At 51.8% G+C, this 27,401-nt stretch overlaps 1 protein-coding gene across 14 annotated transcripts in view; it reads right to left on the reverse strand.

Moving 5' to 3' along the window:
• Nucleotides 1-4,450: 4,450 nt before the first annotated feature.
• The window catches only part of SSH1 (slingshot protein phosphatase 1), a 54,970-nt gene continuing 32,019 nt past the window's right edge, over nucleotides 4,451-27,401 (reverse strand). For 11 of the 14 annotated variants that reach the window (XM_034638714.1, XM_034638716.1, XM_034638717.1 and 8 more), the window contains 10 exons: nucleotides 26,630-26,695; nucleotides 23,510-23,704; nucleotides 22,562-22,655; nucleotides 21,395-21,523; nucleotides 18,895-18,941; nucleotides 17,354-17,500; nucleotides 15,646-15,846; nucleotides 13,467-13,872; nucleotides 13,181-13,342; nucleotides 4,451-10,600 (listed from right to left, as the gene is read on the reverse strand). In XM_034638714.1, the coding sequence (XP_034494605.1) occupies nucleotides 9,347-10,600; nucleotides 13,181-13,342; nucleotides 13,467-13,872; nucleotides 15,646-15,846; nucleotides 17,354-17,500; nucleotides 18,895-18,941; nucleotides 21,395-21,523; nucleotides 22,562-22,655; nucleotides 23,510-23,704; nucleotides 26,630-26,695 (2,701 nt within the window). In that variant the 3' untranslated portion in view covers nucleotides 4,451-9,346. The other 3 variants (XM_034638721.1, XM_034638720.1, XM_034638712.1) reach the window with 3 other exon arrangements.

Below are 27,401 nucleotides of genomic sequence, written 5' to 3' on the forward strand. Positions count from 1 at the left end.
GGGGATGTGTGTGCACGTCCCAGGGGAGTGCCCCTCCTCCTGCTGCAGGGGCCTTGGGTTTGCTTCCCTCTGCCCTTCAGAGCGATGCTAAGGAAGCAGGGTGGGGAGGAGAGGTTCCCATCAGCAGGGTCTGATCTGTGCGTGTCCAACCACCGTCTTCCCCACTGTTACAGCAACGGCTCATGGAAGGACTACTTTGTGCCACGACCTGTGCTAAGTACTTCATATAGCCAATAACACTAAAATTCAGGTGGGTGTCCTTGGTGCTAACTACCCAGAGCTAATCTTTAGCACAATATTTTGAGGTTATTTTTGTTAACTTGGGAAACTGAGTCACAGGGAGGTTAAGTCACTTGCTCCAGGGCACAGAGTAGCTAAGTCAGGGAGCTGGGACTGGAACCCAGGCCTGTCTTGCTCCAAAGCCCTTGACTGGATGGGTGACACTGCCAGGGCCGGCTACATAATTTGCGGGACTCAGCTGCAAAATGAAAAGGCCTGGTCTTTGTTAAGGAATTATTAGGGATTTCAGGGCGCCTGGGTGGCTCAGTAGGTTAAGCGTCTGTCTTTGGCTCAGGTCATGATCCCGGGGTCCTGGGATGGAGTCCTGCATTGGGCTCCCCCTCCCTCTCCCCCTCCCCCGTTCATGCTCTCTGGTTGGTGCAGAGTCCTGTGCAGCAGCTGCCCGAGAAGCCAACCCTGGATGCTGCCTCACCACCCTCCAGATGCTCCTGGGGGGGCCTGAGCAGCCCGGAGAAGCTCACAGAGCAGGAGAGTGAGCCACGGCAGCCTGGGAGCGCTATGTCTGTTCCAGGGGCCGGGACAGCTCACCAGAGGGGAGCAAAGACCTCCTGCAAAACGCTGTGCTGAGTCTCCCAGAGCCACGAGCCTGGGAGCATACACAGCAAAGTTTAGCTCAATACAAAAGCATCCTTTTATTAAATCTTTAGACTTCCCTTTCTCATTATAAAAGTAACAGAACTCTGTTGCAGAGATGCTGGAAGATAGGTAAAAGGAGGAAATAATATAAAACTTGAATCCTACCTGTCTGACTCCATTTCTGTTAGCAGGTGGTCTATTTTCTTCCCGTCGTTTACAGAAGGGCTTTGTGTCAGGACCCTCAGGGATGAAACAGATGGCCTCCTCTTTGTCCCCAGCACCTGGCACATGGCAGGGGAGCCACGAAGGGGGGAGGGGGAGAATGCCGGAATGGATGGATGTTATAAAGGGACCTGGCTTGGGTGACCTTTCAGACGCTTCTGGACTCTGAAACACTCAGCATTCTTAGATTCATCGCTAATGCCCAGTGCTGACCTAAGGTTTGGTCCAATGAGCCAAGCCCTTGTTGGGGTCCAGAAGGTGGCAGGCTCCACCCCTGCCCCAGAGGGACTTGGTTTAGGCAATCACAGGTGTCCCCAAACTTTCCAGGCCTCGGTGAATGAAACTAGGACACCCTTTCAGAGCATATTTCATTCATTCACTCACTCACAATCGTCAAATATTTATTGAGAAGCTACTATGTGCTCAGCATTGCACTAAGTTCACTATGGGGAGAGGATGGTGGGGTAGAAAGCATGTGAATTTGGAGTCAGGCACCCTGGACTTTTGTCCTTTTTTGGCTGAGTGGCTCCGACCCTCATTCCCTAACCTGAGTTTCCAGCTGTTCGTTTACAAAACGGGTTCAAACCTGTTGTGAGGACCAACTCGGTCATATACGTGAAACACCTGCAGGTAGTCGATGCTTAGTGTAGGCTCCTTCCTTCCTGCCTCCATCCCCTCCAACCCTCCCACCAGGACCAACAAGAACAGCCCCATGATACAGCATGGATGGTGGACCAGGCAAAAGGGGGTTGCGTACGTTAGCTAATTCTCAAATTCTTGCTCCACGAGGTAGGTAGCATTGTTCTTAACCTATTTTGATATCCNCCAGGACCAACAAGAACAGCCCCATGATACAGCATGGATGGTGGACCAGGCAAAAGGGGGTTGCGTACGTTAACAGCTAATTCTCAAATTCTTGCTCCACGAGGTAGGTAGCATTGTTCTTAACCTATTTTGATATCCGACTTCCAGACTAGAGAGAGCTCACCACCTCCAACATACCACCTGCAGGAGAACCTGTCTCTTAGCATCAGGGCCCTAGGCACCCTTTCCTATGCTGGGAGGCTACTGCCAACACCAACATTTTATTTGCTGGAACAGTTTACAAAAAGAGGACTTCTGAGCTGAAATGGGACCCTTTACAACTATACTTCAGGATGCACGAGCAGTTTCCCTTTAAGGGCAGAAAATGGTGGACAGGATTTGGGAGAGAGACACACACACCTTGTCTCGTCCTTTGGAGCACGACGTGGGTCAGATTTTCTGGGGGCTGAAGACTTCATTCCTGACTCCTGTGTTTTCTTGCTGATACCTATAGGGAGACCAAGAGGCGTTTTCAGGTTGCTTTTTCTACTTCTGGGGTGGGGACAGCTCTGGGAAAGGTTTCAGGTGGGAAGGAGGCAGTACCTCCCGGCTTCACCACTTCCCAGATGTAAGCGCGGGCAGACCGCTTGCCCTCTGCAGGCCTGTCTCTTCATGTGCGAGCTGCGGATCACATCAACAGGGCTGTTTGGAGGACTCTGGGATTCCTTACCTAAAGTGCGGGGTACACAGAAGGGCCGGTAGGATCTGCTCCCTCGTGCTAGGGTACAGGATGTGTATGTGGTGTCTTCTGGGTGGGGTTCACTTTGGAAGCTGTTGGCAGGTATCTACAGAAAGGGCTTCCCGACAGACCATGGAGTGAATCCTTCTGAAACGCCGGTCATTCTCCAAGTCCCGCCTTCTGGAGTCTCCTCCCAGGACCTCACCTAAAGGGGCTTCTCTAGACGTCAACACAAGTGGGGGGGGGGTCCTCCTCTACGAAACTACCCCCACTGGAGGCATGACCTGGGATCACACTCAACCTCAGGATCCTTAACTCTGAGGATGAAATCTGGGTAAAAATCAGCCAACTATGGGAACATTCTCCTAGGGCCCTGGGTAAATGGAGTATCTGACGAGTTTTGGGAACACCCGTGTTCTGTTAGGGGGATGTGGGTGTTGTCTCTGGGAAGCATGTGTGGAATGTGATTGTAGCTAGCAAAGTGGAAGCCTGCCCCATTGCATCACACTATTTTGATGGTTTTTGTCCTTAGCCATTAGAATTCCCAGGGAATCCATCGGGAACAGAGTGCTGAGCCGGTTCCCCAGGCTCTGATTCATGTTTGGAGCCTGAAGAGAATTTAGGTGTGCCCAGCCTTGCCAACGACAAAGACTCCTGAACCATAACCCTCTGTGGTTTGGTTTCAAAAACATCTTACAGAAAGGACTGCCCAGCAGCGTGCTGGCACTAACCACGGGATCACCCCCCGCACACGCCCCTTAACCTTTTGCTTTGATTTCATACCCCATCAACAATTCCTAACCATAATTTGGCTTCAAATGTAGATGTGTCTAGAGGACTCCATGTGCTAATTGGCAAGTGAGAGTACTCAGAACTGCTTGACAGTTGTAATTCTTGCTCTCAAGTCATCAGCTTGCATTCAGGTTCATCCATCAGTCTCCCGTGAGTCCAGGCGACAGACACAGCAAGCCGGGGTGACGACACAAAGTGTTTCTTGGAGCCACAGGCACTGGAATTGAGTGGTCATGCCAAGGTACCTGTGGCCGCCAGAAGCGCCCACCAAGCATGTGTGTACGTGACAGCTCCCAGCGGTCCCGGCAGTCGGGGGTGGGGCCGTGCGACTAGGTCTTGCCTGCTACAACATAAACATAGATTTATCCTACCTAAAGGCAGCGACGAGTGAATGTGAGTCCCTGTGCTCTTTACCCTGAGGCACAACCAGAGCAAAGAACACCAAGGTAACAGGGTTCAAAACGTAAGGAGCTCAGTTTTGTGAGTGGCCAAGGGAGGAGGGCCACTCCAAGGGTCCTGACCTGCAGTGGACTGGGACCTGGGCATGAGATAAGCCTTTGTCATGTGCGGCAACTGAGGTTCCCTGGGCTTCCTGCCTTGGCCACCAGCAATAATTAGCCTCCACAGTCTCCTCTCCCATGATGTGTGGCTGGACTAGCTTAGGTAGTGGTGTCGAACACACTCTACGTTTCTGCTTTCATGGAACAAGACACACCACCCAGAGTCCAAGTCCCTCGCTGGCAGGGAGAGATTTTTGGGGGGATACAACCCACAAGCGGGCCTGTTCTTCCTTACTAATAAAATCAGGGGGTGGAAAAACAAGACAATTCCTAGAGGAGCTAACATTTGTTCCCTTGGTTCTTTTTTCAGTCGAATGTGTCCGGGTTTTTACAGCACAGGGCTCAGCCCAGGGTAGGTGCTCAGTAAAGACTGGCTGTCAGGATGATGCAGACACGCTGACTGACTTGGCAAGGACTGAGGAAGCGGGTTCCTTTTGCATGAGTTCACAGGTCATCAAACGTTTATAAAGAAAAAGTTTATTTTCATCACAATAAGCACACAGACTATTACAGGACACACCAACAGAAGTAAAAAAAAAAGAAAAGTGCATTATGCATCTTCTACTGCAAATTCACAGTACAAAAGATACTGCCTTTTAAATATATAATATAAAAAAACACAAAGAAAACAATAGAATAAAAAAAATCATTGATATCTTAATGCAACACGCTGGAACCCAACGGCAGCTTCTGAAAACCAAAGAACTTATGTTAGAGAGCTCCTGATTTTGCAGGGGGCTGGTGTCTGTCCCCACATTTGGTTGCAGCGAGCGCAGGACACCAAGAGGAGAAAACGGGGAGGCCTAGGTGGTAACACATCTCTATTAAATAAGAGTACAATTGTGTGATGGGGGGAAGGGGAGAGGTGCCACCCCCAGCTGGCTAGCAAACCAGATTCTGTGCTTTCCTTCCTCCTGTGGGACACACTGTGAGCCAGTGCCTGCCTCACCTGCGGGACCACCAGCGCTCCTCGGACAGTTGCGGGGGGCACCCCCCGCCCCTGCATACAACTGCACAGATGAGTACAAGTATGGGGAAGGGCAGGCTCCAGCCCTCACGCCAACCACCACTGACAAGGCAAAGGTCCGATCACAGAAGGTGAGAGCTTACCAGTTTCCCATAAATACACAGTATTTGTAAACTATTATTAAGGCACTCAATTGTAAAACAATAATTACAGTGTCGGAAAAGGGGGAGGAAGCAGCCACCTTCTTGTGTGGCACGGCCAACACAAAGGACAGCAGAGGGGCTGGAGGGCTGGCTGGAAAGACTCCTGTTGAAGAGACTGACTGAAGCCGGGGCCGGGGCACCTACCGCTAGACAAAAGGGGGGCGGTGTCAACGTCCAGGGTCTACCCCGAGTGGCGCTGCACACGGCCCCACTCATGGGTCAGGGTGATCCACTTCGTACTCGCATGTGTGCGGATGGGAGAGCAGTGGCACGCCAGATGACCGGATTCAAGTGGCGTACATGTACGTGCATACGTATGTCTGTGTGCAGAGTGCACTCACACACACAGGTATTCAGCTGCAGGGTACACAATAAAAAGACCAAGTAGCTGAGCATGGGGGGGGTGTCCATCAACTACCCCTGTTTGGCATGCAGCATTGGCAAGAACCTGTGGGATGGGAGCGGAGTGGTCGAACCCTCACTGTGCTAAGTGTCACCGATCCTTAGCCTGCCCGGCCCTCCTGCCAGAGGTCATATGGTTGCCCTCCCTGGGTCTGGGGGAAGCTCTGCTAGGTGGCCAGCCAGACGAGGGTTGTGTGGAATGTATTCTGGAACAAAGCATTTCTGGTCACCAGAGAGAACATCTTTCTTCAGATACCTTGGGTAAAGGTCACTTATATGACCTCTCCTAAATGATGCATTTCTTCTCACTGGGGAGAAACAGTCCCAGGGGAGCAGGGGGAGTCATGAACCTTCTGGGAGCTGGCCAGCATGGAGAGACAAGAGTGCCGAAGCAGAGGGCTGCCCTGAAGCTGCTAATTCTATTGCACCTTTGGCTCTACCCTGTGGCATCCTCTGGGCTTAGCCAAGAAGGAAAAGGTTTTAGAATGGGCTGGAATGGTTTTTGGCTAGAGGGGTGGGGTAGAACAGAAAGGAAGGTTGGACAGTGCGGCCACGTGTGAGCAGCTGGTGAGTGATCTCACTGCACGACGGACAGGGTGTCACTACCCAGGAGCGTGCTGTTCAGCACCCAGAGGTTGGCAAGGGTCCCCAAGAAGAGATCAAAGAAACAGGGAATGCCAAGAGTAAGAAGCCCTGTGCTGAAGTTCTTCAGCAGTGACCATTGCTCCAACACCCTAACGTAGCCCCAAGGCAAAGAAAGTAAAATCAGCATTATCGAATCATGGTAAGAGGGCAGCGTGGTCTCTCCTCTCTCTGCAAACAGTTTCCCCCTCATACTTAACAAAGCTTGAGAAGAAGACCCCCCACGCCACCCCGGATCAATGCAAAATGAAGATCTAGGGAAGTTCAGTCTAGCTTGCAGCATGCCACATGAATTACAGTGAGAGAGAGAGAAAGAGAGAGAGGGGAGGTGGTCATGCACGCAGTCCAAGACTCAGGGAGATTATCCAGCTGATCTAGAAAACTCCCGTTCTCTATTTCAACAAGGGCATTCCCTGCAGATGGTGGTCACCAGGATCAATGACTTTCACAGCAGAAACCCCGGCCTCTCACTCGTGCCCCCCCCCCATTCGGCATGTTCGCCATCAGCGAAGATTCCAGATGGAGCACTGGTCAAGATGCGGCATTATCTTATGGCACAGACTTTCTTTTCAGAGGCCAGTGTGCGTCTGTCTTTGCCAGGGTGCCCCCAAGCCTGGCAGAATGCTCTTGCTGACGTAGGTCTTGGAGAAAAGTTTGTATCCTTTCCTCCAGGCCAGAGTGTTATCCACCCAATCGAGAACGCTCCCATTTCGCTTTGATGATGGGGACCTAGGCCCTGGGCTGTGTAGATGCTGATAGACAAGCCGTGCTTGTGCAAACGAAAGGGTCACCAAAAGCCGAGGACTCACTCAAATTTGTAATCCTCCTCCTACGATTTCAAAGTTAAAGTTTGCAAAAACATACTGGTCTCACACACCAGACGCGGTTAAAAGAGCAACATAAGCCTGTCAGCATCAAATCTAAAGGACCATTTGACACAAAAATGGAGCCACCACGTGAAATTTAATTTGGCAAAACATACTGAACTCGGTACGTTTTTTGGGAATGATGTTTTTTTGGCTGGGGGCAGGGGGGAGCCCAACAGAGTTTCCTAAGGAAGAAGCAGATAATCACTTATCAAGATGATTTCAACGGACAGGGGTGGGAAAACAAATTCCTATAAAATAACATTATGTTAAAAAAAAAATAGCACTGGGGAGGAAAAGTTCCTGGAGAGACTGTTTCTGCACAAACTCTACCCACTAGTTGAAATGTGGACCACCCTTGTCCGCCCTTGCTCCTGAAGACCCTGCCTCGGGTGCTCTCTGGCTGCTCCTGGGGACCCAGGTCTGACCACTGTTAAGATACAAGACGGCAGCTCCTTCAGCCACTTTCCGAGCTTGGCTGGCACCGGAAGGCTTCTAGTCTCACTGAGTAAGTCTGGCTGACAGCTGAGTGCAAGCTGTACTTGGAGAAAGCTTCGGCCAGCAGCACCCCACACCTACACAGCTACCCCCACCCTGCAGGAGAGCCACGTGGGGCTGGGCGGGCAAGGTCTGGGTCGGGAGGAGGCAAGGGCTGGGCCTGAGGTGTCCAAGAGGCAGGGGAGGCCTCTGACTTTGCCAGTTTCTTCTTGGAGGGCCCTGGGCAGCCGTGCGTTGTCAAATAAAACCAAGGGTCAGCAAACCTTTTCTATAAAGGGCTCGATTGTTATCTTAGGCTTTGCAGGCTACGTGGTCCCGGTTGCACATTAAGTTGTTGTTTTTAATAACCCCTTAAAAATATAAAAGCCATTCTCAGCTCATGGGTCTGTATACCAGAGTTTGTGGACTCCTTAGAAGAAACCGTCTACCTCACTACCAAGCCTCTTTTCTCTTTCTCTTCGAAATACTTTTAACAGCCCATCTTGCTGACCAGCACCCGCGGACTCCCTCCACCCATGCCTCGAGCCCGTGGCAGCGTGACAGGCACAGCTCACCTGATTCTGAAAGGGGCCCCCCCGAGCCCAGGCCAGGACTACAGACCCCTCCTCTACTCTGTCCTCACCGCTAGGAAGAGCCAGAGAGAGACAGGGGGCAGTACCCTCATCGAAGGAAGGGGCGACCGTAAACATCGCGAAGCTTTTCAATGGTCTCGTTTCTCTGAGAAGCTGCTGCAGGGCTGTCCCTGGAGAGGGACTGGCAGAGCTGCTCACGACGGATTAAAGCTCCGTGTCCCCCCCAAACATGCTCCTGTGACCTAATGAGCCCAAGGGCCTGGGCTCCTGGCAGGACAAGCCACATCTCGGAACCACCACCCCCACGAGACATTTGAGCACTCTCAAAGCTTCAACCCCACCCCATCGGGTTCAGCAGCAGATGAGACGCAGTGAAGCTTCGTGGGTCCTTCTCCCCAGACTGGGAGCAACTTACACGTCACCATTAGGCATGACTGAGGACATCACATGTGCCCACCCCCTCCTCACCCCAGTGCTGGCCAGACACATATCACTCCACCGTGACAACACACCAGGACAAGGAATTCAACTGCACAGATGATCTCCACACACCACACAGCTGGTACAACAACAGCATTCGACAGCCTTGTCTAACTTCACCTAGCGGTGTTGGGTGCAGTCGACTTAAAAGTCTTAACACTTTTTGGGGTCCCCACCAAAAAATAAAAAAATTAAAAAAAATTCTCTTTTGGAAAAACCTTTTCTGACACAGCATTATTCCCTGGAAGGAGCCTTGGTCACTACTGTATTTTAAAAATAAAAAGCACAGCAAGAACAGAGGTAGGACTTATATTGCCATCCAAGGGCTTCCCCGCGAGGGCCTGAATGAGCTAGGAACGTGCACCGTGGTGACGGAGCCATCACTGCGACCACTCTTACGCACGGTGCAAATGGAGTATTCAGGATGTGTGTGCATCTCTGTGTATGCTCTTTCAAAAACAGGATTCTTCCTGAAAACACGGGACTTGGGGATTGGAGTTTTGTATCTCCTGGCCGACGGCTTCTGGCTCTCCCGGGCCACCCGACTGGCATCACCCCCTTTCTTCTTGTGCTGGGTTATTCTTGTTCCCTCTCCTCCTCTCTGCGGCAAGAGTGGGGAGTGTTCGAATGTCAATCGTTTAGGAGACATCACGGCCAAGACCCACAGTGAAACGAAGGGAGGGACCACGTGAAAACACACGTCCAAATACAGCAAGAGGCGGGTCAGCTTTTGCTCATCCACGAGGGGCTTCTCAAGTGTTCTGAAGCAGATTTCCCTGACGGTTGAGAGGTGGCAGCTGGGTTCCTTGGGGTTGCCTGGGGCTCACGCAAGAAGGCAGACTCACTCGACTTGGCATCCTGGGAGTCGGTGAGGGTAGATGTGTCCGCCTCGCCAGACAGGTCCTCAGTTGAGAAGTTGAGACTTCCAAGCTTGGCCAGAGAGTGTGAGCGTTTCAGCGGGGACGAGACAGTGAGGCCTGCCAGCCGGAGCCGGGTCTCAATCTCCTGCGTCCGCTGCTTCACCAGCCCGGGCTTGCCCCGGACGCTGTGGATGCTGTCACTGCTGGAGCTCCGCGTCAGGTTGGAGCTCATGGAGGAGGAGGTGGGGGTGTAGCAGATGGTCTTGAGGAAGTCTTTTGAGAAATGACTAGTGTGATCCATGCGGCCGAGGAAGGGAGTGGGGCTCTTGAGTGGGGTGCCTTCGAATGGAGGGGGGATGGCCTCTGACTTCTCATCGCTCCCAGCGAGGCTGGGCAGAGCCGGGGGCCATGGCAGAGGGATGGGGGCCAGATCAGGGTTCTCTTCGGGGATGCTGGCCTCCAGCCTGCTGGTGGTGCCATCCCTACAGGGAGACGCCGGGTCTGTGGGCGTGCCCTTCAGCCTCTCCAGTTCTTTGGTGTGCTTTCGGACCAAGCCCGCCTTCTGCAGCTGAATGATGGATTCCTGGTGCTGCATCAGGTAGCTGCTGGTTGCCGGCTTCTCGGCTTCTTTGCTGAACAGAAGCCGCAGGTCCTTGGCCGGTTTCAGATCTTTCTTGGGTGGCAATTCCTCCTTCGCTACTTCCATGCTCAGAGGGTTCTTATCACAGTGAGAATTCTTCAAAAGGAGGGACTTTGGCAGGACTTTTTGGGTTTCTCTGGAAGGTTCCAAAAGGCTAGCTGGTAGTTCTGGGGCAGCTGCAGCCCCGGAGCCACCGACGTCTGACCTTCTCGAGCCTGCTGGTGGTAGGAACGGGGGACTTTCGCTTGGGCCAGAGGCCAGTTTCTCTAAAGCTCGGGACCTGCTGGACGTGTGGGCCACAGGGCAAGATGTGAGGTGGGGCAGGAAGGTTGGCTGGGTACAGATGGCGGGAGCTCCAGGGTTCTCGCCCCGCTCCCTGAAGGCCTCAGGAGCCCCGCCGGCTAGAGGGTACACACAGTCAGCACAGGATTTGTAGGAAGGCTTCACCTTGTTAAGGATCCCAAATATAGCATCGTGCTGGAAGGGGACAAGAACATGGTGAGTAGACAACAGGGAGTCAGAGGCCACAAAACACGAGGAGGGCGTGCAGTGGGCCTGGGCAGGCACCGGACAGGCAGCACCCCCCTTCAGTTAGCGCAGGAACACAGGCCTCTCGGAACCCACTCGGCCACAAACAGCGGTGGTTAGGGATGCTCAGCCCAACTTTCCAGAAGCTATGTGACTACGATCCTGGGCAAATCTCCGGCCACACGGCCAGCACCGTCAGGTGCAGAGCCGGCTCAACCCCACCTGTGCCATCTCGCGTGAGTGTCTCTCCCTTCCTTTCCCTTTCAGAAAGAATCTGTGCTCGGGTAGTATGCAGCCTGAAAACGGGGCTCTTCCCTTCTAGCACGAACACAGCGTGGCTCCAAAGAACCACCATCTAGCCACTGGCTGTGGTCTTCACAGTGAGCTGGTCAAAGGCAAAAATGGCTCTGGAAAGATTCCAGTATAGACCCAAACACGGGTGCTCACAGTTGCGGATGAGGGAGTCAGGCTGAGGTGGGTTTTATATACCAATGGGGAACATGTCTGCCTTGTTTTCTGAGGAAAGCCACCTGCCTCTAGGCAAATGTGACCTGCGCCTTCCGACGGGCAGGGCAACAGCTCACTTCCCTCACACGCCCATCGACAGACAACAGGGCTGCTCCTATGTGCTGAGGTGGGGAGCCGACCCTCTCCCCCCCCGACAGTGGTTTAGCTGTGAGATTCCCAAGCTGTCCTAAAACAAAGGCTTCTTGGCAAAGAGCTGCTGGTCCATGTTTCTCCCCACCCCTGCCCATGGCCCTGACCATCATGGCCTAATCCCATCCTGCGTCACAGACGTAGGTCCCCCAAGAGAAGAAGTCATAGGGTGGTCCAATACTGGAAGAACTGCAAGGAAACCCAGCCATGATTCCTACAGGCTGCAGGGACCGTATGGAGAGTATGTGGTGGGGGAGGCGGGAAGCCAGATCTCCTATAAAATCCTAACGTACTCAGGATTCCTGGGGCCAGCTTCCAGGTCAACCAGTGAGACCTGAACACCCCCAAACTCTTCACCCAGAAATTTTTCTGAAGCTCTAAGTTTTCTCCTAAAACCTTTAGAACCTAACATTCTAAAATGTGGAAGAACACCCCCCGGTAGGAGATTTAAGACTGACGACTTTTCAGAGCAGAGCCCAAGGAGCGACAGGGTGGGAGCAACTTCACTCATCTAACTCATATTTAGGGAGTGCCTGTCACATGTCAGGACTTGCGTCAGGCACAGGGGCTGCAAACAAGACATGGTCCCTGACCTCAGAAGGTCTAGCATGGACCAGAAAACTGAGTGACAAGCGTCAGGATGGAGAGGGGTGAGCTCAAAGTCTTCTGCAGAGGAAAGGCTTCCCTGAGGAGCTGAACCTCCGCTGAGACCTTTAGGACAAGCAGGTGCTGACCAGGCAGAGGGGAGAGAAGGCACAGTCACCCTGCTGCTGAACCCCTCAGCAACCTGGCACCGTACTTAGCAAACAAGTGTGGAACAAGTGAATGAGTGCTTGTCTCTTGGTCCTGTTGCCTAGAGAACCTCACCCATTCAGTCCAATTCTGGCCAGGAAAGGCAGGCTGTCCCTCATGTACCTTCTTACCCATGCTTCTCCATGTTCTTCATTTCCATGACCCACCCGGTGCCATTTCAGACTGATGGATGCACTGCTGTCCCGGACAGACATTTAGTATCATCTGTCTTTATGGGTATTTGCTCTTTGAGGGAAGGGTGAGTGGTGGGAGAAATTCATGAGTAATTAACATCTGGTCTGGAGGTCGCAGATCTCACTTCCCATTTCGTTTGTATTAGAACATGAAAGACAATACCCTCTGGATATGGGAATGCATTTCTGAGTGCTCTCACTTGTGAATCACGACTGTCTCGGATGATGGGTGCGGAGGCCAGGGGAAGTGAAGCTCCTTGGCCTCAAGCCATGGCAAGAGCTGGTACAGAGAGAGGGTGGGACCTAGGAGCGGGCGGCACAGCACACCCCTCACAACACTATCCTCGGCTCCCGGGCCACTCGGAGGAGGGGAAAGCCTGGCGGAATTAACGATTTTCTGAGCAAGGGCCAGCTTGCCAAGACCTTGTTGCGGAAACCCACCAAACAGGAGAGCCACGTGGGACTTACGGAGTCAAGCATTAGAGTATGAGTTGGAAGACCAGGTATTTGATGATACCAAGCAATTATTACCAATTCTTAAAGGTGGTATCGTGGTTATGTTATAGACTGAAGCATCTGTGAACGAAGCGACCCAGCTGGGGTTTGGTTCGAGATGATTCAGAGTGTGGGAAAGTAAAGGGGGGTGGGGATGAAATGGGAAGAGCCCTGTGTTGATAAATGTGGAAGCTGGGTGGTAAGTTTTGTTTTACATTTTACGTAAGTAAGAAAGAGATCGAGTTGGAAGCTCTGCCTGAGCCATGAATGAGGCGCATGGGGGAGGGGGGAGAAGGCCTGCAGGGATGAGAGCCAGGCACCTGCACTCCCAGACCCCTGCAGCCATGCTCTGGTCACACCCACTGCCCCTGCGCCGGCCGCCCTTGCCTACCTCGAAGTCATCCGGACAGCTCCTCTTGCTGTTGTTGTTGTTAAGGTTCTCCCGGTTGAGCCCGCCTTTATCAAGCCGGGGAAGAGGCCGCCCCCACCGCCCTGCTCCCAGAGCCTCCTCCCCTTCCATCTCCTCCACCTGTGGCGAGGAGCCGCTCTGGACCTTGGGGCTCCCGAACTCCAGTTTCTTCTTCACTTCCTTCTCGCAGAGTCCGGAAGCTTCCTGGGGATGTCTGGCTGGCATGTGTGCCTCGGTCAGCTCAGCCACTTCCTCCAACACAGCANACCTTGGGGCTCCCGAACTCCAGTTTCTTCTTCACTTCCTTCTCGCAGAGGCCGGAAGCTTCCTGGGGATGTCTGGCTGGCATGTGTGCCTCGGTCAGCTCAGCCACTTCCTCCAACACAGCATCCCTCTCCAGATCCTCCAGGTGGACTACACTGCCGGTTTCGTCATTGGGGGAATGCAGGAGGGGGTCTGAGAGCCGGCGGAAGCAGCAGGGGAGAGTGGGTCCCCCTGGGGCCCCGCTGTCTGGGAACCCGGGCTGGGCAGCATCGTCCAAGCAGGGCAGCCGGGCCTCTGGCGTGCCATCCAGGGTTTCCGGCAAGAAGTCCCCAGACCCTGCAGGGTCATCCACAGGCTGCTGGAGGCAGGTCTTGCTCTGCTGACGCCACAGCTTGTTGTGCCGTTGTTTGCTGTGGGGGACGAAGGGCAGAGGAAAGTTATCGGGGGCCAGTGCCCAGAGGGTCCCCGGAGGAGGGGCGGGGGTGAGCCAGCAAGAGACGACAGCCCAGGGCCTGTGGCTCCTGGCAGAAGCGTTCAGTGACTCTGCCATGCACTGACAATGTGGCGGACACGCGAAGGCGGTCTAGACCTCGGGTACCATCACGGTGTTGGTGGCCCACCTCATTCTGTGAACTCAGCCACGCCACCGCCCGTCCCATCTCTAAGGCTCTCCATCTGTCAACAGAATAATAACCCTCCCTTCCCTCTACTGTAGGGAGATGGTGGGGACCGAAGCCAACAGCACATACAGATTTATCTGTAAACACATAACACACATCAAGTTGAGACGATCAGAGAAAACCACGGGGTTTTTTTGGTTTTTTTTTTAGGTCAGAAAGCTGACAGGTTACTTTTAAAAATAGGTCTTATGATACCGTGGTAGTGTAGTTAGAACACATTTTTAATGTAAGGGTCAAAAAAAAAAAGGAGAGAAAATTTTAATGTGAAATCATGAAATGCCTCCGTGACCCTTGGGGCACTTGTACCAACATCCTGCACGTGTGCGGGCTATGGTGAGAGAAGTAGATGTGAAAGGACAGTGTGAACTAAGGACCTGCTATTGTTTTGCAACGCACGGGAGCACCGTGACCACTCGTGACCGCTCCGCGTGCACATTCCAGGCAAGGCCGAGAGGGCCCCCAGATGCGGCTGCAAGTCAAGGTCACACTGCCTTGTGGCTGTGACCACAGCCTGAAGACCCCTGGTGAGGCTGTGGAGGCAGCAAACCCTGACGGCAGCAAGTGTCTGAAGGGCTAAGGGAAAGGAGGGCAGGATGCAGCCACCTCTTCCCCCTCCTCATCATCCCAGGGCCCTGCCTGGGCATCTGTCCAGCTGCTCCCTGGGTGACAGTAAAGGGACTCCAGAGATGTCCAGAGCGGTTCGCAGACCCCATTCTGCCCTGCCAGGGCATCCCTGCTTGCTCACACTTGGCCAAGAAGCCTGTGGACTGAGCCTGTGGCCTCCTCATAATACCAGTCAGAAATAATCCAGGGAGAAAGGGAGTCCCAGCGTCCATTGGGGATCTGCCTCCATGGGCCTCCCTGCACCAGAGCCTTGGGGGCCAGCAGACCTGGGTGTGCTCTCTCTCGTCTGCATGATGTGGGACACGTTAACTTTCAGCATCAGTTCCTCATTCCCTCGTACACCGGGGAGAACCTGTCCTTGGCAGACAGGTTCTGGGTGGCACTTAGAGATTTCAAAAGCTACGTTTTATTCACCACAAGCCAGGTCTAGCACAGCACCTGCAGAGGTAAACCTGCACAGTCCTCAGGTAAATCCCACAACAGCCCTACCAGGTGGGCTTGGACTGCAAACTCAGAAGGGGAAACCAGGGCTGGGGCAGATGGGCGAGCCTGCGCTACGCGGCCCGGCTCGTCATGTGGCGAAGCCTGGCCCGGGGAATGCTCAGGAAACGGGGACGGCCACGTGCCTGCGCCGCACATGACGTCAAGCCTTGGATCAGAAGCCACGCACCGTTCCCTCCGGCAGCAAAACAGCTTTCTGTGTGTGCCAACAAAATCAAACAGATCCCTCCTGGAAACCACTAATCAAACCCCAAACAATAGTTGTTTTTCTCAGCCCGGCTCCCCCCGAGAGGCGGGATTTTAGCTGCAGAGGCCGCTGCCAGGCCGGACGGGAGCCCACTCGGTTCTGCCAGCCCTTCCCCACAGACGCTCACCCACCTCGCGTCCAAGATGCCTTCATACTCAGACAGCTGCCTCATGAAGCCCGCGTTGGGCCGTGTAATGCTGCGTTTCTGCTTCACATAGTTGTACGCTTTTTCCAGAGGCCAGCCAAATTCCTTCATCGCATAGGCTATGACCGTAGAAGCAGACCGACTGACACCCATTTTGCAATGTACCAGGCACTTGGAATGGTTCCTCCTGCAGAGGCGGGGAGAGAGTCCAAGAACTTCCACAGTTTCGTTCTCTCAGGTTTTACCCAGTGGTTTTTTTTTCTTTAAACCCTGAAGTTATCTCAGTGCCCAGACCACAGCATCCCCCCATGTCCTGATATTTATGCAGCAGATGGCCACACACCCTCGAAAGGAAATAACTTCACTGCAAAATCAATTAGCACACAATGGGAAATCGAGATAAATCTGTCCTTGCCTTGCCAAGTCTCGCAGGGAGAGCTCCCAGATCTGGCCGCCCTCAGGGACAAAGTGGGATCGCTGGGCTGGGCCGGGAGATCAGAAACTCTTTTGCAGGAAGCAAAGGGCCAGCGAAAGGGCCATCTGCAAAAGCTACAGTGGTGTCACAGCAGAGGGAGACGGGGACCGGGGGGCTACAGAGAAACCAGGTCAGCTAATTGGAGGCTGCGAGGCCCTCAGGAGGGCAAGATGCTGGCCAGACAGGGAGGGTCGAGGAGCCAGAGCGAGGATGGCAGTGCCCTGGACTCGGACGAGGGCAAGAAGGCAGGCAGATTGGTCGTTTGTAACGAGGCAGTACTGGCCCTGGAGGGGCTGACTGCACAGAAATGGCAAGGCCGTGTGTCTCGAGACCTCGCTGGCTTAAGAATGGAAGGGCACACGATGCTGGAAGGGGCTGCACCTGGGAAGCTTTATTTGTACAGGAGGTAGACCCACCAGCCTGCCTGTTTACACTGGAAGCAGCTAGCTCGTCAGGTGGGTCTGGGCTCCTTTCCTAGACCCCAGACTTCAAATTCATCCCCATTTGTCAGTGCATTTTGTTTTTTTTGTTGGACTGCTGGTCTGGACTCTATCCCCCAGGAATGCAAACAAACTAAGATTCGGTAAGGACATGTTACAGAAGCTTTGACCTCAAGGGGTATGAAGCCAAAGACGGGGTTTCTTTCGAAAGCATCGCGAGGGTTCTCTCTCTCTCTCTCTTCTGGACTTCAGTATGGCAGAGTTGTTCCACAGAAGAATAAGGGGAGGACAAAAGATGGGGTGATGCCAGTAACAGGCTCAGGACACAGGGGACCTCTGACAGTCTGCCCCATTCTATGCACTAACTCAGGTGTAGAAGGGGGGCCATACCTCGCAGCCTCTGCTCGAGCAGCTTTCTCTGGGGAAGCAACCCAAAGGGGTTCAAAGTCCACACACGACCTGGCCCACCCGCCTCCCTCCTTTGGCTCAGCGACTCTGTAGACAGAGCTCCCAAGAAATGTCCACTGGTCAAAAGTGGGGTCCAATGTCACCATCGATGATGAGAGTAATAGGCTCATTGGGGCCCCCACCTTGAGAAGATCAAGGACTGTGCCTTTTTGGTGCTAGCGGTCCTGTGGTCTAAAACCAGAAGTCCACCAGACATCAAAGGCTCCACAAACCAGAGATGTCTGTGGCTGGGACTGCCATTAATTTCTGCCCACCCAGTATCTGCTGGTTACTTCCTTGGACCAGCTTCTTTGGCTTCTCCACCCACTTACTTGGCTTTGTTTATGAAATGGTACGCTTCATTCCAGTGGGCAAGAAGGTCTGTTGTCTCTTCATCATAGACCCGGATGTTATGATATGCAAATAAGCCAGGGAAAAAATTATCTATTTCTCTGGTGACATTTAAAATGTAGTCAACACTGTAATGAGAAAAAAATAAAGAACAAATTTGGAGAATCAGAATGAGGAACTACAAAAAACCAAAGTAACAGAAAACTGAGCAAAGAAAAAGTTAAATACACACTCATGAAGCGGGTATGTTTATGGAGGGACTTTTGTTTTTCCTTAAACAGTAATTTTTTTTTTTAATTTTCCAAATGCCCTCTATAAGACGAGACTGTATCATATTTATGATAAAGAACAAATTTCTTTGTAAAAAAAATTACAAAAAGAAAGTTCAAAAGCATTGCTAAGCAATGTGAATTCTGGAAAGCAGATGTATGTATTACTTAACTACATTTTCAGACATTCTCAAAGTTTCAATCTTTGTAACTGTTATGAATATATAGAGAGGCTTTAAAAAAAGCAAAGTCTCCACTTTTAAATAGCTAAAAGAGTAGGATATATCCACCCATTATTCAGGTCCTTGAAAACTGCTTTAAACCCTCTTGAAACAAGGCAGACTACAAATAAACACACAGTGGGGAGGGCCTTCGAACGCAGGTTCTCTAAACTTGATCCTTACATCCCCGGAAGACCAAAATAATTTCAGGAGTCAGAAAATACCTCAAATAGGCTTTGTAAGAGAATACTTATAAATGCTTGACAAAACACCTTTACACATCGATTTATTCCCAGCCAGAGAAAGCATAGATCTAGGTATCACTCTACATTTTAAGAAAACTTTCTTTTGAAAGAACACATCTTAACCAGTAGTTCTAAAGATATATTTGAAGATTTGTTTAGTCTTGATTTTTAAATGCAGTAATTCAAGAATGCCATCATGTCAGACCCACAGAATGGTGATTTTGTGGCTGTGTTGTTTAAAAAAAAATGTCCAGACATCTGTTCTTGAAGGTCTAGATTTAAACATTTTTTTTTCTCATTCCTGCTGGTGGACATTTCTCAGACTGAGACGGGCATATGTTTCTGACCAACACGGAGTATTTAGCTGTCAGAGTCCCACCAGGCCCCAAAGTATAACCTCAGGGAGAACCGGAAGCGGTCCTGGGACTAGAGGTGCCGACTGGCCTCACAGCTAGGTGTATGTGTCCACACTAGGACCGCCAGCACCTGTGCCTAGCAGCGGGGCCCAGGAGGGGGCTCGTGGCCCTATCAGCATGCACGCTGTCCTCTGCCGCTGGAGTGACTGCGGATCGTTCCTGGTGAAACACACCATCACACAAAACCCCGTGAAGATCTAGAACCCGTGACTTATTGGGGAGGTGGCATTTTGAAGCACATCTGCTTAGCTCTGCAAATCAGCCCAGCCCCTGGAGATGGGAGACAGGGTGCAGGCAGTTTTAAGGGCTCAACCTCGGGGGGTTTCTTAGCTGCCTGGAAGGACAAGGGGAGACGAGGGGAGCAGACTCACCCTGAGCCCTGCAGTTCCTCCAGATTGGATGCATTCCATTCAGAGCCCTGGGGGACAGATCACACAAACCCCCGTGAGTGTCACATGTCAGCCTCAGAGCTGCTTAGGGGATGCACGGGGTGGGCTAGCCCTGGGTGGGGGAGGGTTATTTCATGGACTCTTGGCCTTAGACGACGGACAGAACAGAAAGAGGCCGCTAGCAAAGCTGGTTCCCGAGGCATTCCCGGCGTCATCAGCCCACGTGGAAGGCCCTGGCTGCCCCCTGGCCTTCGGGTAACGGAAAAACCTGTACCCCCTCTCACGTCCTTTCCTAAGGCTCCAGCAGGGTCCTGTCACCAGAGGCAGCGACCTCCGGCTTCCCGCTCAGAAGAGGGCACTTTCACACACAATTAGTTTAAAGCAGGAGTCCGTCTACCTTTCCAGGAAGTATTTTTAAAAGTTCCCACCCTCTGAACCAGTGGTTCCACATACAAACAGCGGCCCTGAGGACACACCCAGAATTCACACCTAGATTTACGCACAAGGATATTTACGGTTATTTGCAAAGACAAACATTGGGAGCAACTTAGAGGTCCGACAAGAAGAAATCAGGAAAATAAATGATGATGAAGCCACATGATGGGGCAATTAAAAATAAATTGTACTTTGGAATGACAGAGGGAAACGCCACATAATGAAAACAATTAAAAAAAAGAAAACAGGATGCAAAACTATATAAACAATATGATTCTTCCCTTTCCTTTTTTTTTTTCAAGACGCTATATAGACATTAAAAGAAAAAACCAGAAGATGGTAAAGTAAATATTCTAAAACGTTAACGGTGACTACGTCTAGATTTGCGAAACTGGGAATGTTTTTTACTTTCTTCTTTGGAGTTACTTAGTGTTTCTGAACCTTCCATAACATATTTTAATTTAATGCCTTGTAAAGCATGTTATAAAACGAACCCTCCGTTTCTGAGCTTACCAGGAACACAGAAGGGGAAAAACAAAGAAAAAGCTATCACTTCGCTCTTAGGCAGTGCAAATGACATAAAGTCGGGAAGAGCAAAAGAGCCCCCCGCCCCAAGTCTCCCTAGAAACTCTCCCAGGAGGGCAGACCCCTCAGGACGCAGGGGCTGCAGGGGGCCCAGTGAAGCTGGCAAGTGCGGGTGCTAGCTGGATTTTCATGCTGGAGGGAGAGGCTCAAATATAAAAATTCCTTTAGTATCTCTCATGGAAAAAGTGACATAAAGCACCAAACCACACTGAAAAAAATATCGAAAGCTCACGACATCTGTGAGCATCCTCTTGTGATCACCACCTAGTGGAGAGACGGCCTGGCTTCTGTTGTTTCTACCAGGAAAAACCAGCAACTTCCCAGGGAGAAGACTGGAGCCCAGAGCTGCCTGACAGCTTTGGAGACACAGGCTTCAAATCCACACATTCACATATGCTTTAATATAAACACTAAATATAAACATATATATATATATATGAATTGATATACACAAATACATTAAATATATATATATAAAATATATATATTTAACATACTAAGCATCTATCACAACACGTGCATCTGGAGAACTACTACTTAGTTCTCGTGGGCAGAACACAAAACTGTTCAAGCCTTCGGCAGCAAATACACTTCCTCCACTTTCCCAGGAAGTGACTTTTGCTGTAACAATGGTTGCCATTTATCAGTGCCTACAGAAACTGCACTCTGTGCTTTAAGTGTCTTTTACTTAATCCTCATCATCATCCCACATGGTACAGACTGAAGCAGAAAGGCAAAGAGGCTCGCTACCAGTCCCACAGCCGCCATTGGCTGGGGAGTGGGAACTTGGCCTGGTGGGTCTGACTTTCCTCACACTGTACCTGCTTCTCTAATTTTAGTAACACACTCTCCTCTATAGTCTCTCTCAGGAACTCTGAGAACTTGCCAGCTGCCTTCTATGGAGATTTACAGCATTAAGAGCATCTAGGCACGAGACGGAGGTGGGCAGGACCTGCACAACCCACCCCCGGTGGTGCTCCCGGGGCCTGTCCCTTGGGTGGGCCTGGGAGCAGGGCACAGAGTAGCTACCCGGACAGAGAGACTGGAAGAAGCTGTTTCAGGCATTCGGTCTGTTTTGCCTACTGTTTCTCACACCTCAGTGATGCCTGGGCGTAATTCTGGGGTTTGGCAAGCATGCGCCCTTTAGTTACTGGGGGTTCTGAGCCCGCAAACCGCTTGGAGGTAACTGGATGGGGCCTCGGTGTTAGTGACTGAAAACCAAGGATGGAGAGATTCTGAAAACGGCTGCCAGTGGACTAGCCAGAGAGCCTTCCAACAACTCCCCACAGCCCAGCTGGGAGCCCCATCTCAGACATCTGGCTCAAGGGCAAGCTAGGGCAGGCCAGAGGAAGGGCGTCGAAGACTGGAGTTCCCAGAACAGCCAGAACTGAGGTTCCAAACAATCAAGGTCTGTAGACGGATGTTCCCCAAACCAGACCCCTCCGAGCGCTGTGCTTCTTACGAGATAAAGGTGGTCGAAGATAAGGGAGGGCTTGTCCATCTGTCCCAAGATAAGGAGCATCTCGTTGTCTATGAATTCCTTGAATTCTTTCAAGTTACAGTTCATCTGAGTCTCTAATTCATTACGGATCTGTGGGAGTGGAAAATGGCAGGAGAAGTGATTCGCTACAGAACGAGAGCTGTCCACCTCCAAAGAAGTCAAGTCACCACTTAAACTGTGGTTGTTTTCAAAACAGGCGGTTTGTTGTTTTGGCGGTTTTTTGGGGTTTACCCCAGAGGAAGCACACGTGCATCGAGACGCACACAGCACGTAACGTCACAGTCAGTCTGACCGGGAAAAGTTTACTATTTTAGACGAAGAAGCTGATTTGCACGGGATCTCTTCTATTGAGTTTAAGGCACTTCTGCTTTTACAATTAAATATCGAATATTTCACGGTGAACATATAAAGTCAGTTTCATCTTGCTCTGAAAGGCACCACAATATGACAGGTTTATTATTTTTTTGGTGGGCAGCAAAGTTTATTGAGCCAAAGCACAAAGCTCCCAAAGAGGGAGGGGACCCAAGAGGGCTGCCCCATAGTATGACTTTTTATGTGTATTAACGGATAAAAAGGGTGATATATGGCTTTTTAAAAATGTCCTTTTCAAGCCCTTTTATCTACCCAGTTCAAGCTATTACTATAATTGATTGCATTCTTTGAACAAAAAGCAATGGAAACAAGAAAAAAGTGATCCAGAAAAAAATTCGAAGGCACGGAGAAGGCAGTCCAGGGTTACTAACCTGCTAGTAAGTGATAATCCTGAAATAAGAGTTTGCTGTATCTCAGTAAAACACAAGGCAGAGGAGAGGGCGCTAATAGGCAAATGTGTCTCGGTGCAACGCGTGGGTCTCGTGGAATTATCACCAAAGGTCTTACAGGTTCAGGGAGATCGGGAAATTTGCTCAAGGCCCCATGGCTGGTATGCAGCATGGCTGGCTCCAAGCTAGAGTGGGATTCTAAGGCTGGCGCTCTCTCCGCTAAGCCCTGCAGGGAAAAGAGCCTCCGAGAGTCCGGAAGCTGCCCAATAAGGAAGGCCAAGTGGCAGACCTGCCCCCGCTGTGCCTCGAGCAGCAGGACACATGAACACCTGTGACCTCTGGCCTGCTAAGGGAGGAGCTCTCTTACTTCTTTTGAGGTCACATTTTCTAGATCCTGGCTCATCATGATGCTCCGGAGCTTGGCTTTGATGAGGCGCTCAGTCCTTTCCCCTTCAGTTGGCCTGGAAGAGAAGGGACACTCAGTAGGCCGCAGAAGGACACGGAGCCTGAGGTCAGCGTGAACAGAAATACCAGATGCTCTCGGGCTAAACAGAACGTGGCCTGCACTCAGAGAGCTCTGTTCCTGGTGTGCATGTTTTTGGGAGGAGGGGAAAGGGACACAGAAGTCCGGCCTCACAGAACGTGGCTTCCGGTCCTCTCCTCAATCAGGCTGAACTCTATGTCCATGGCCCTCGTAATGCAGTCCCAGAGGGACACACGACTCTGGGGGAGGAGGGTCCTAACCAAGACAGAAGCAGGGGAGCCATTTCCTTCTCCTGGACCCAGACTTTCAGTGAGTGCAGCCTCAGGCCACATGAGCTCTGCTGGTGGCCCACATGACACGGGCCGCCTGATTCACTGTTGTGGCCTCTAAGGCAGGCTGTCCCCAGCCAGTGTCGATGCAGCTGTGTTTTGGGATCCAGGGACAATGGATATATAATACTCCTCAGAACAGAGGGAAAGGCTGTGGGAATTAAGTCTCTGGTCACCTGGAGAGGAAAGGCCAGACCACAGAACACAGCCCAAGAGCAGGGGAAGCACGTGGGCTGCAGTTTCCTTTGAGAAGCTGACGGAAGTTCTAGAGCTGTTCCCCAGAAACGCATTCACACCCAAATCCATCTCTAATTTCAGAAATGGGGCGGTGGTCACAGAGCCTTCCCTAAGCCACAGACTACCCGCGGGCAGCAGGTGAGGGACCCTTGCTTGGAATGCTGGTCCTGGGAGAGGCGGCCCCCAATCCCAGGACTACTGGGGCGGTTTGCCCTTGTGCAGACTCAGGGTCTGGCCGGCGTGGGCGAGGCAGCGCCGCACTTACTTGTCCACAAACAGGGCCGGGGAGTCGGGTCGCGTGGACTCCAGGTCCTGCATGGCGTTCCACTCGTTGATGCAGCTCTGATCCGAGCTGATGCAGCTGTCATAGTAGGTGGCCCAGACGAGTGCCACGCCACCGGGGAAGTAGTTGTGTCTTCGTGCCACTTCGCAGGCCTTGTGAAGGACCTGCAGGGCAGACCTGGGGTGAGGAGGGGGGACAGGGTCAGGCCTGGGGAGACACAACGCATACTGGGCTTTTCCCTCCACACGGGGGTTGAGAAGGGGGCGGGGCGATCCCTCGAGGACTCACTCAGAGCATCACCATAGGTAAAAGGTTACATGAGGGATGCAAGGCAGCCCGAAACTTCCAGGCTGCCAGGTAACAGCGCTTGTCTACAGCGCTTGTCTCCGTGACACGCGCTTAAAACCAAGCGCGGGTGAGACATCCTTCACCATCCCCAACAAGGAAACAGCACAAACTTCATAACTCTCCCACCCGGGCTGGCTCACGGGTCATCGCCCACTCTGTCAATTAATGCCCAAGAAATCAGATTTATTTCCGAAGCTGTGGGAACCACCGCAAAGCCCCGCAGGTGGAAGGAAAGAGTCTTTAATGTGCAGCTGATACATTTTACTGCGTTCTGAATAATTTACCTTTTAACCTTTGCCCATCGTTGCTGTAACAGCTTCGATGCTTAGATCTCTTAGGGAAATGAGCGCTAGAAACTCACAGTAATACAGAAATGAAATGAAGAAGAGGTTCGGGAAGGAAGAGTGGGGCAGAAGGAACAACATGGAAAATGCGTCTGGTAACGCTCAGCTTAGTCATGCTTTTTTTTTTTTTTTTTAAACAAAAATTGAGGCTGAAACTTTCTCAGTGAAGGGGGTGAACCAGGTATTGAGGAAGGGTGGGAGTGGGAAGCCCCGGAGGGAGCGAGAGTCCTCAGGGACGGGTTCACCGCCACCAACCGCTGCACGCGTCCCACTCGAGCATGTCTGTCCTATCTCTAGGCTGCTTTAGGGAACAGGCTTGAGCTGTGTATTTACTAAATTTAGTTTTGCTCCTGAAGTTTTGGAAAAACATATGGGCCTATTTTTCACTTGACTGTAGAGAAAGAGGTAAGAAATGATCCAGAGACGCAAGAAACATCTGGGACGTCAAGGGAATTACGATTTCGTGCTTTTCCCCAGAAGGAGCCTGAATTGAGGGCAGTGTAGGGTAATGGACGAGGTAAAAAGGAAGCACCATATTGACTGGCGGCCCACAGGAGAATCCGGCCTAAGTCTCGCCGTCCCAGAGAACAAAGTAGTGATGAAACACTGGGCGCAACCCTTCTCATCAGACGTCACCAGCTTTCTCCCGAGTCTTTTCCAGATTGCGGGGGAGAGAGCATCATGTCGAGTTCGCTGAGGGCTGTTTTGTGTGAGCCTTCAAGGATGAGGGAGGCTCTCAGGTGCGTGTGCCGGGTTTGGAGAAGCACCAGACATGACCTCTTCCACCCCGTGCAGCCTTCATCCCCAAAGCAGAGTGTGCAGGAGGCCCTCCCCCTGACGCAGGCCCTGCACCCCGCATCCTGTAGCAGGGTGCCCTGTGAGAACACGCTCCCTGCGCTCCCCGGTCCATCACGTGAGTATGCGCGGCTTGCGGCCACCTCCCCTCCATAGGCTTGAAACCCCATGAGGACAGGAATCATGTCCATCGCATGCCTTCCCAGATGCCCAGTGCCTTCAGGGCACAAACTAAGCATGTGCCAGGTATAAAGAATACGTAAATTTACACTGGAATGGCGTTTGGACAACAGGAACTGCAGATACGTAAGAATAACGCAACTCTGACAACAAAAACAACAGCCCAATAGAAAAACTGGCTGAAGGACCTGAATAGACTTTTCTCCAAAAGAGATGTACAGATGGCCAATAAGCACAGAAACAGATATGCTCAGTATTCATCAAGTGGGGTAATAGAAATCAGCACCATAACGAGATACCACTTTGCACCCATTCAGAGGGCGATGATGAAAACTCACTAACTAGCAGGTGCTGGCGAGGACGTGGAGAAATCGGAACCCTTGTGTCCAGCTTGTGGGAGCACAGAACCCTTGTGCCCGGCTGGTGGGAGCACGGAACCCTTGGGCACGGGCAGTGGGAGCACGAAACCCTTGTACCCGGCTAGTGGGAGCATGGAACCCTTGGGCATGGCTGGTTGGAGCACGGAACCCTTGGGCACAGCTGGTGGGAACACGGAACCTTTGGGCACGGCTGGTGGGAGTACGGAACCCTTGTGCATGGGCAGTGGGAGCACGGAACCTTTGTGCCAGGCTGGTGGGAACATGGAACCCTTGGGCACAGCTGGTGGGAGCATGGAACCCTCGGGCATGGCTGGTGGGAGTATGAAATGGGGTGAAGAGTCTGGTTTGTGGACAACAGTTTTGGTTCCCCAGGGAATGAAACACAGAGTTAACTGCACGCTCTAGAAATTTCACTTCTAGGTACATCCTCAAAAGAACTGAAGGCAGGGACTCCAACAGACGCTTTGTCCTCCCGTGTTCACAGCAGCTCCAAGCACCACAGCCAGAAGGTGGAAATAACCCAAATGTCCAGTGACAGATGATAGGCCTGCACAAAAAATAGTCTATAACGACATACTGGGGTAACATTCAGCCTTAGAAAGGATTCTGACATGTGCCGTAAGATAGACAAACCTCGAAAACATCGCAGTACGTGACAGAAGCCAGACGCAAAGGGACAAACCGTGGATGATCCCCCCCATCTGAGGGACCTGGAGTAGGCAAACTCGTAGAGACAGAATGTGGAACAGAGGTTAACCAGGGCCTGGGCCGGGGAGAGGGGCTTAGTGTTTAATGGGACGACGAGAAAGTTCTAGAAATGGATAGTGATGTCTGCACATCATGGATGTCCAGTGAATTGCACACTTAAACAATGGTGAACATGGTACGCTTCACGTTACGTGCCTTTTGCCACACACACACACACACACACACACACACACACACACACACAAATGCACCTAAATGAGCTTTAAACGCGAAGGGGGGTTTTCTATGCATGCTGGCAGCTAAAACAAGATTTCTGAGGTGACAAAAGTCCCTAAAGGCACACTCACCACATGGCCTGGACCGATACGGGCTTAAAGACGTGCATCCGTCCCGCTGTGCTGACGCTGAACCCCCTGAGGACGAAAAACAACAAGAGAAAGGAAACGCGGTGAGCAATCAGACCCAGCAGCCACACCACCATGAGATGACCAGGCAGGCCCGCCGCGGACACCCCGAGGACAAGGGTGGCTCACGCTTTCTGAGCAGGGAACACAGGCCCATTGGACCAAACAAGGGTAAGAGCAGGAAAAAAGTGAAAAAAAAAAAAAAAAGTGTTCTCAAATCCGGAAGACCTGCTTTTAACCCAGCTCTTCGAGGTCTATCAAACACAAATCCTAGCAAGGGCGACACTGTCATCTGACACCACCTCATTCATGTTCCTGCCACTGTCCCAGCCTCCTGCTACTTCCTGTCCCGCACATCCCACCCACTGTTTTTGTAATTGCATGGAAAATATATTCACGGATGGCAAAATCTGAAGAAGGAAAAAAAAAATATAACCGCAATACTGCCTCTTCCAAAAAAAAAAAAATCATTTTAATTTTTCTTCCCCAATTCCACCTATGAGGCAACGTAACTTTTACCGTTGGAATCTCAGTGGAGGGACAACTTGTATTCAGCTCCTTCGCCCTCTTACAGCAGAACCCGCCTATCTCCCCGGGAAGCAAATGTACGTGGAACCCGGGCAGCTCCTCGTCTCTTGTCTACCTGCCCAGGCCAAACAGAAGGGTTCCACCTCTGCAGGCCCCGGAGAGGCACCTGACACGTGGCGGTACCTGC

Source organism: Ailuropoda melanoleuca, chromosome 12 (assembly GCF_002007445.2).
Source record: "Ailuropoda melanoleuca isolate Jingjing chromosome 12, ASM200744v2, whole genome shotgun sequence".
NCBI lineage: Eukaryota > Metazoa > Chordata > Mammalia > Carnivora > Ursidae > Ailuropoda > Ailuropoda melanoleuca.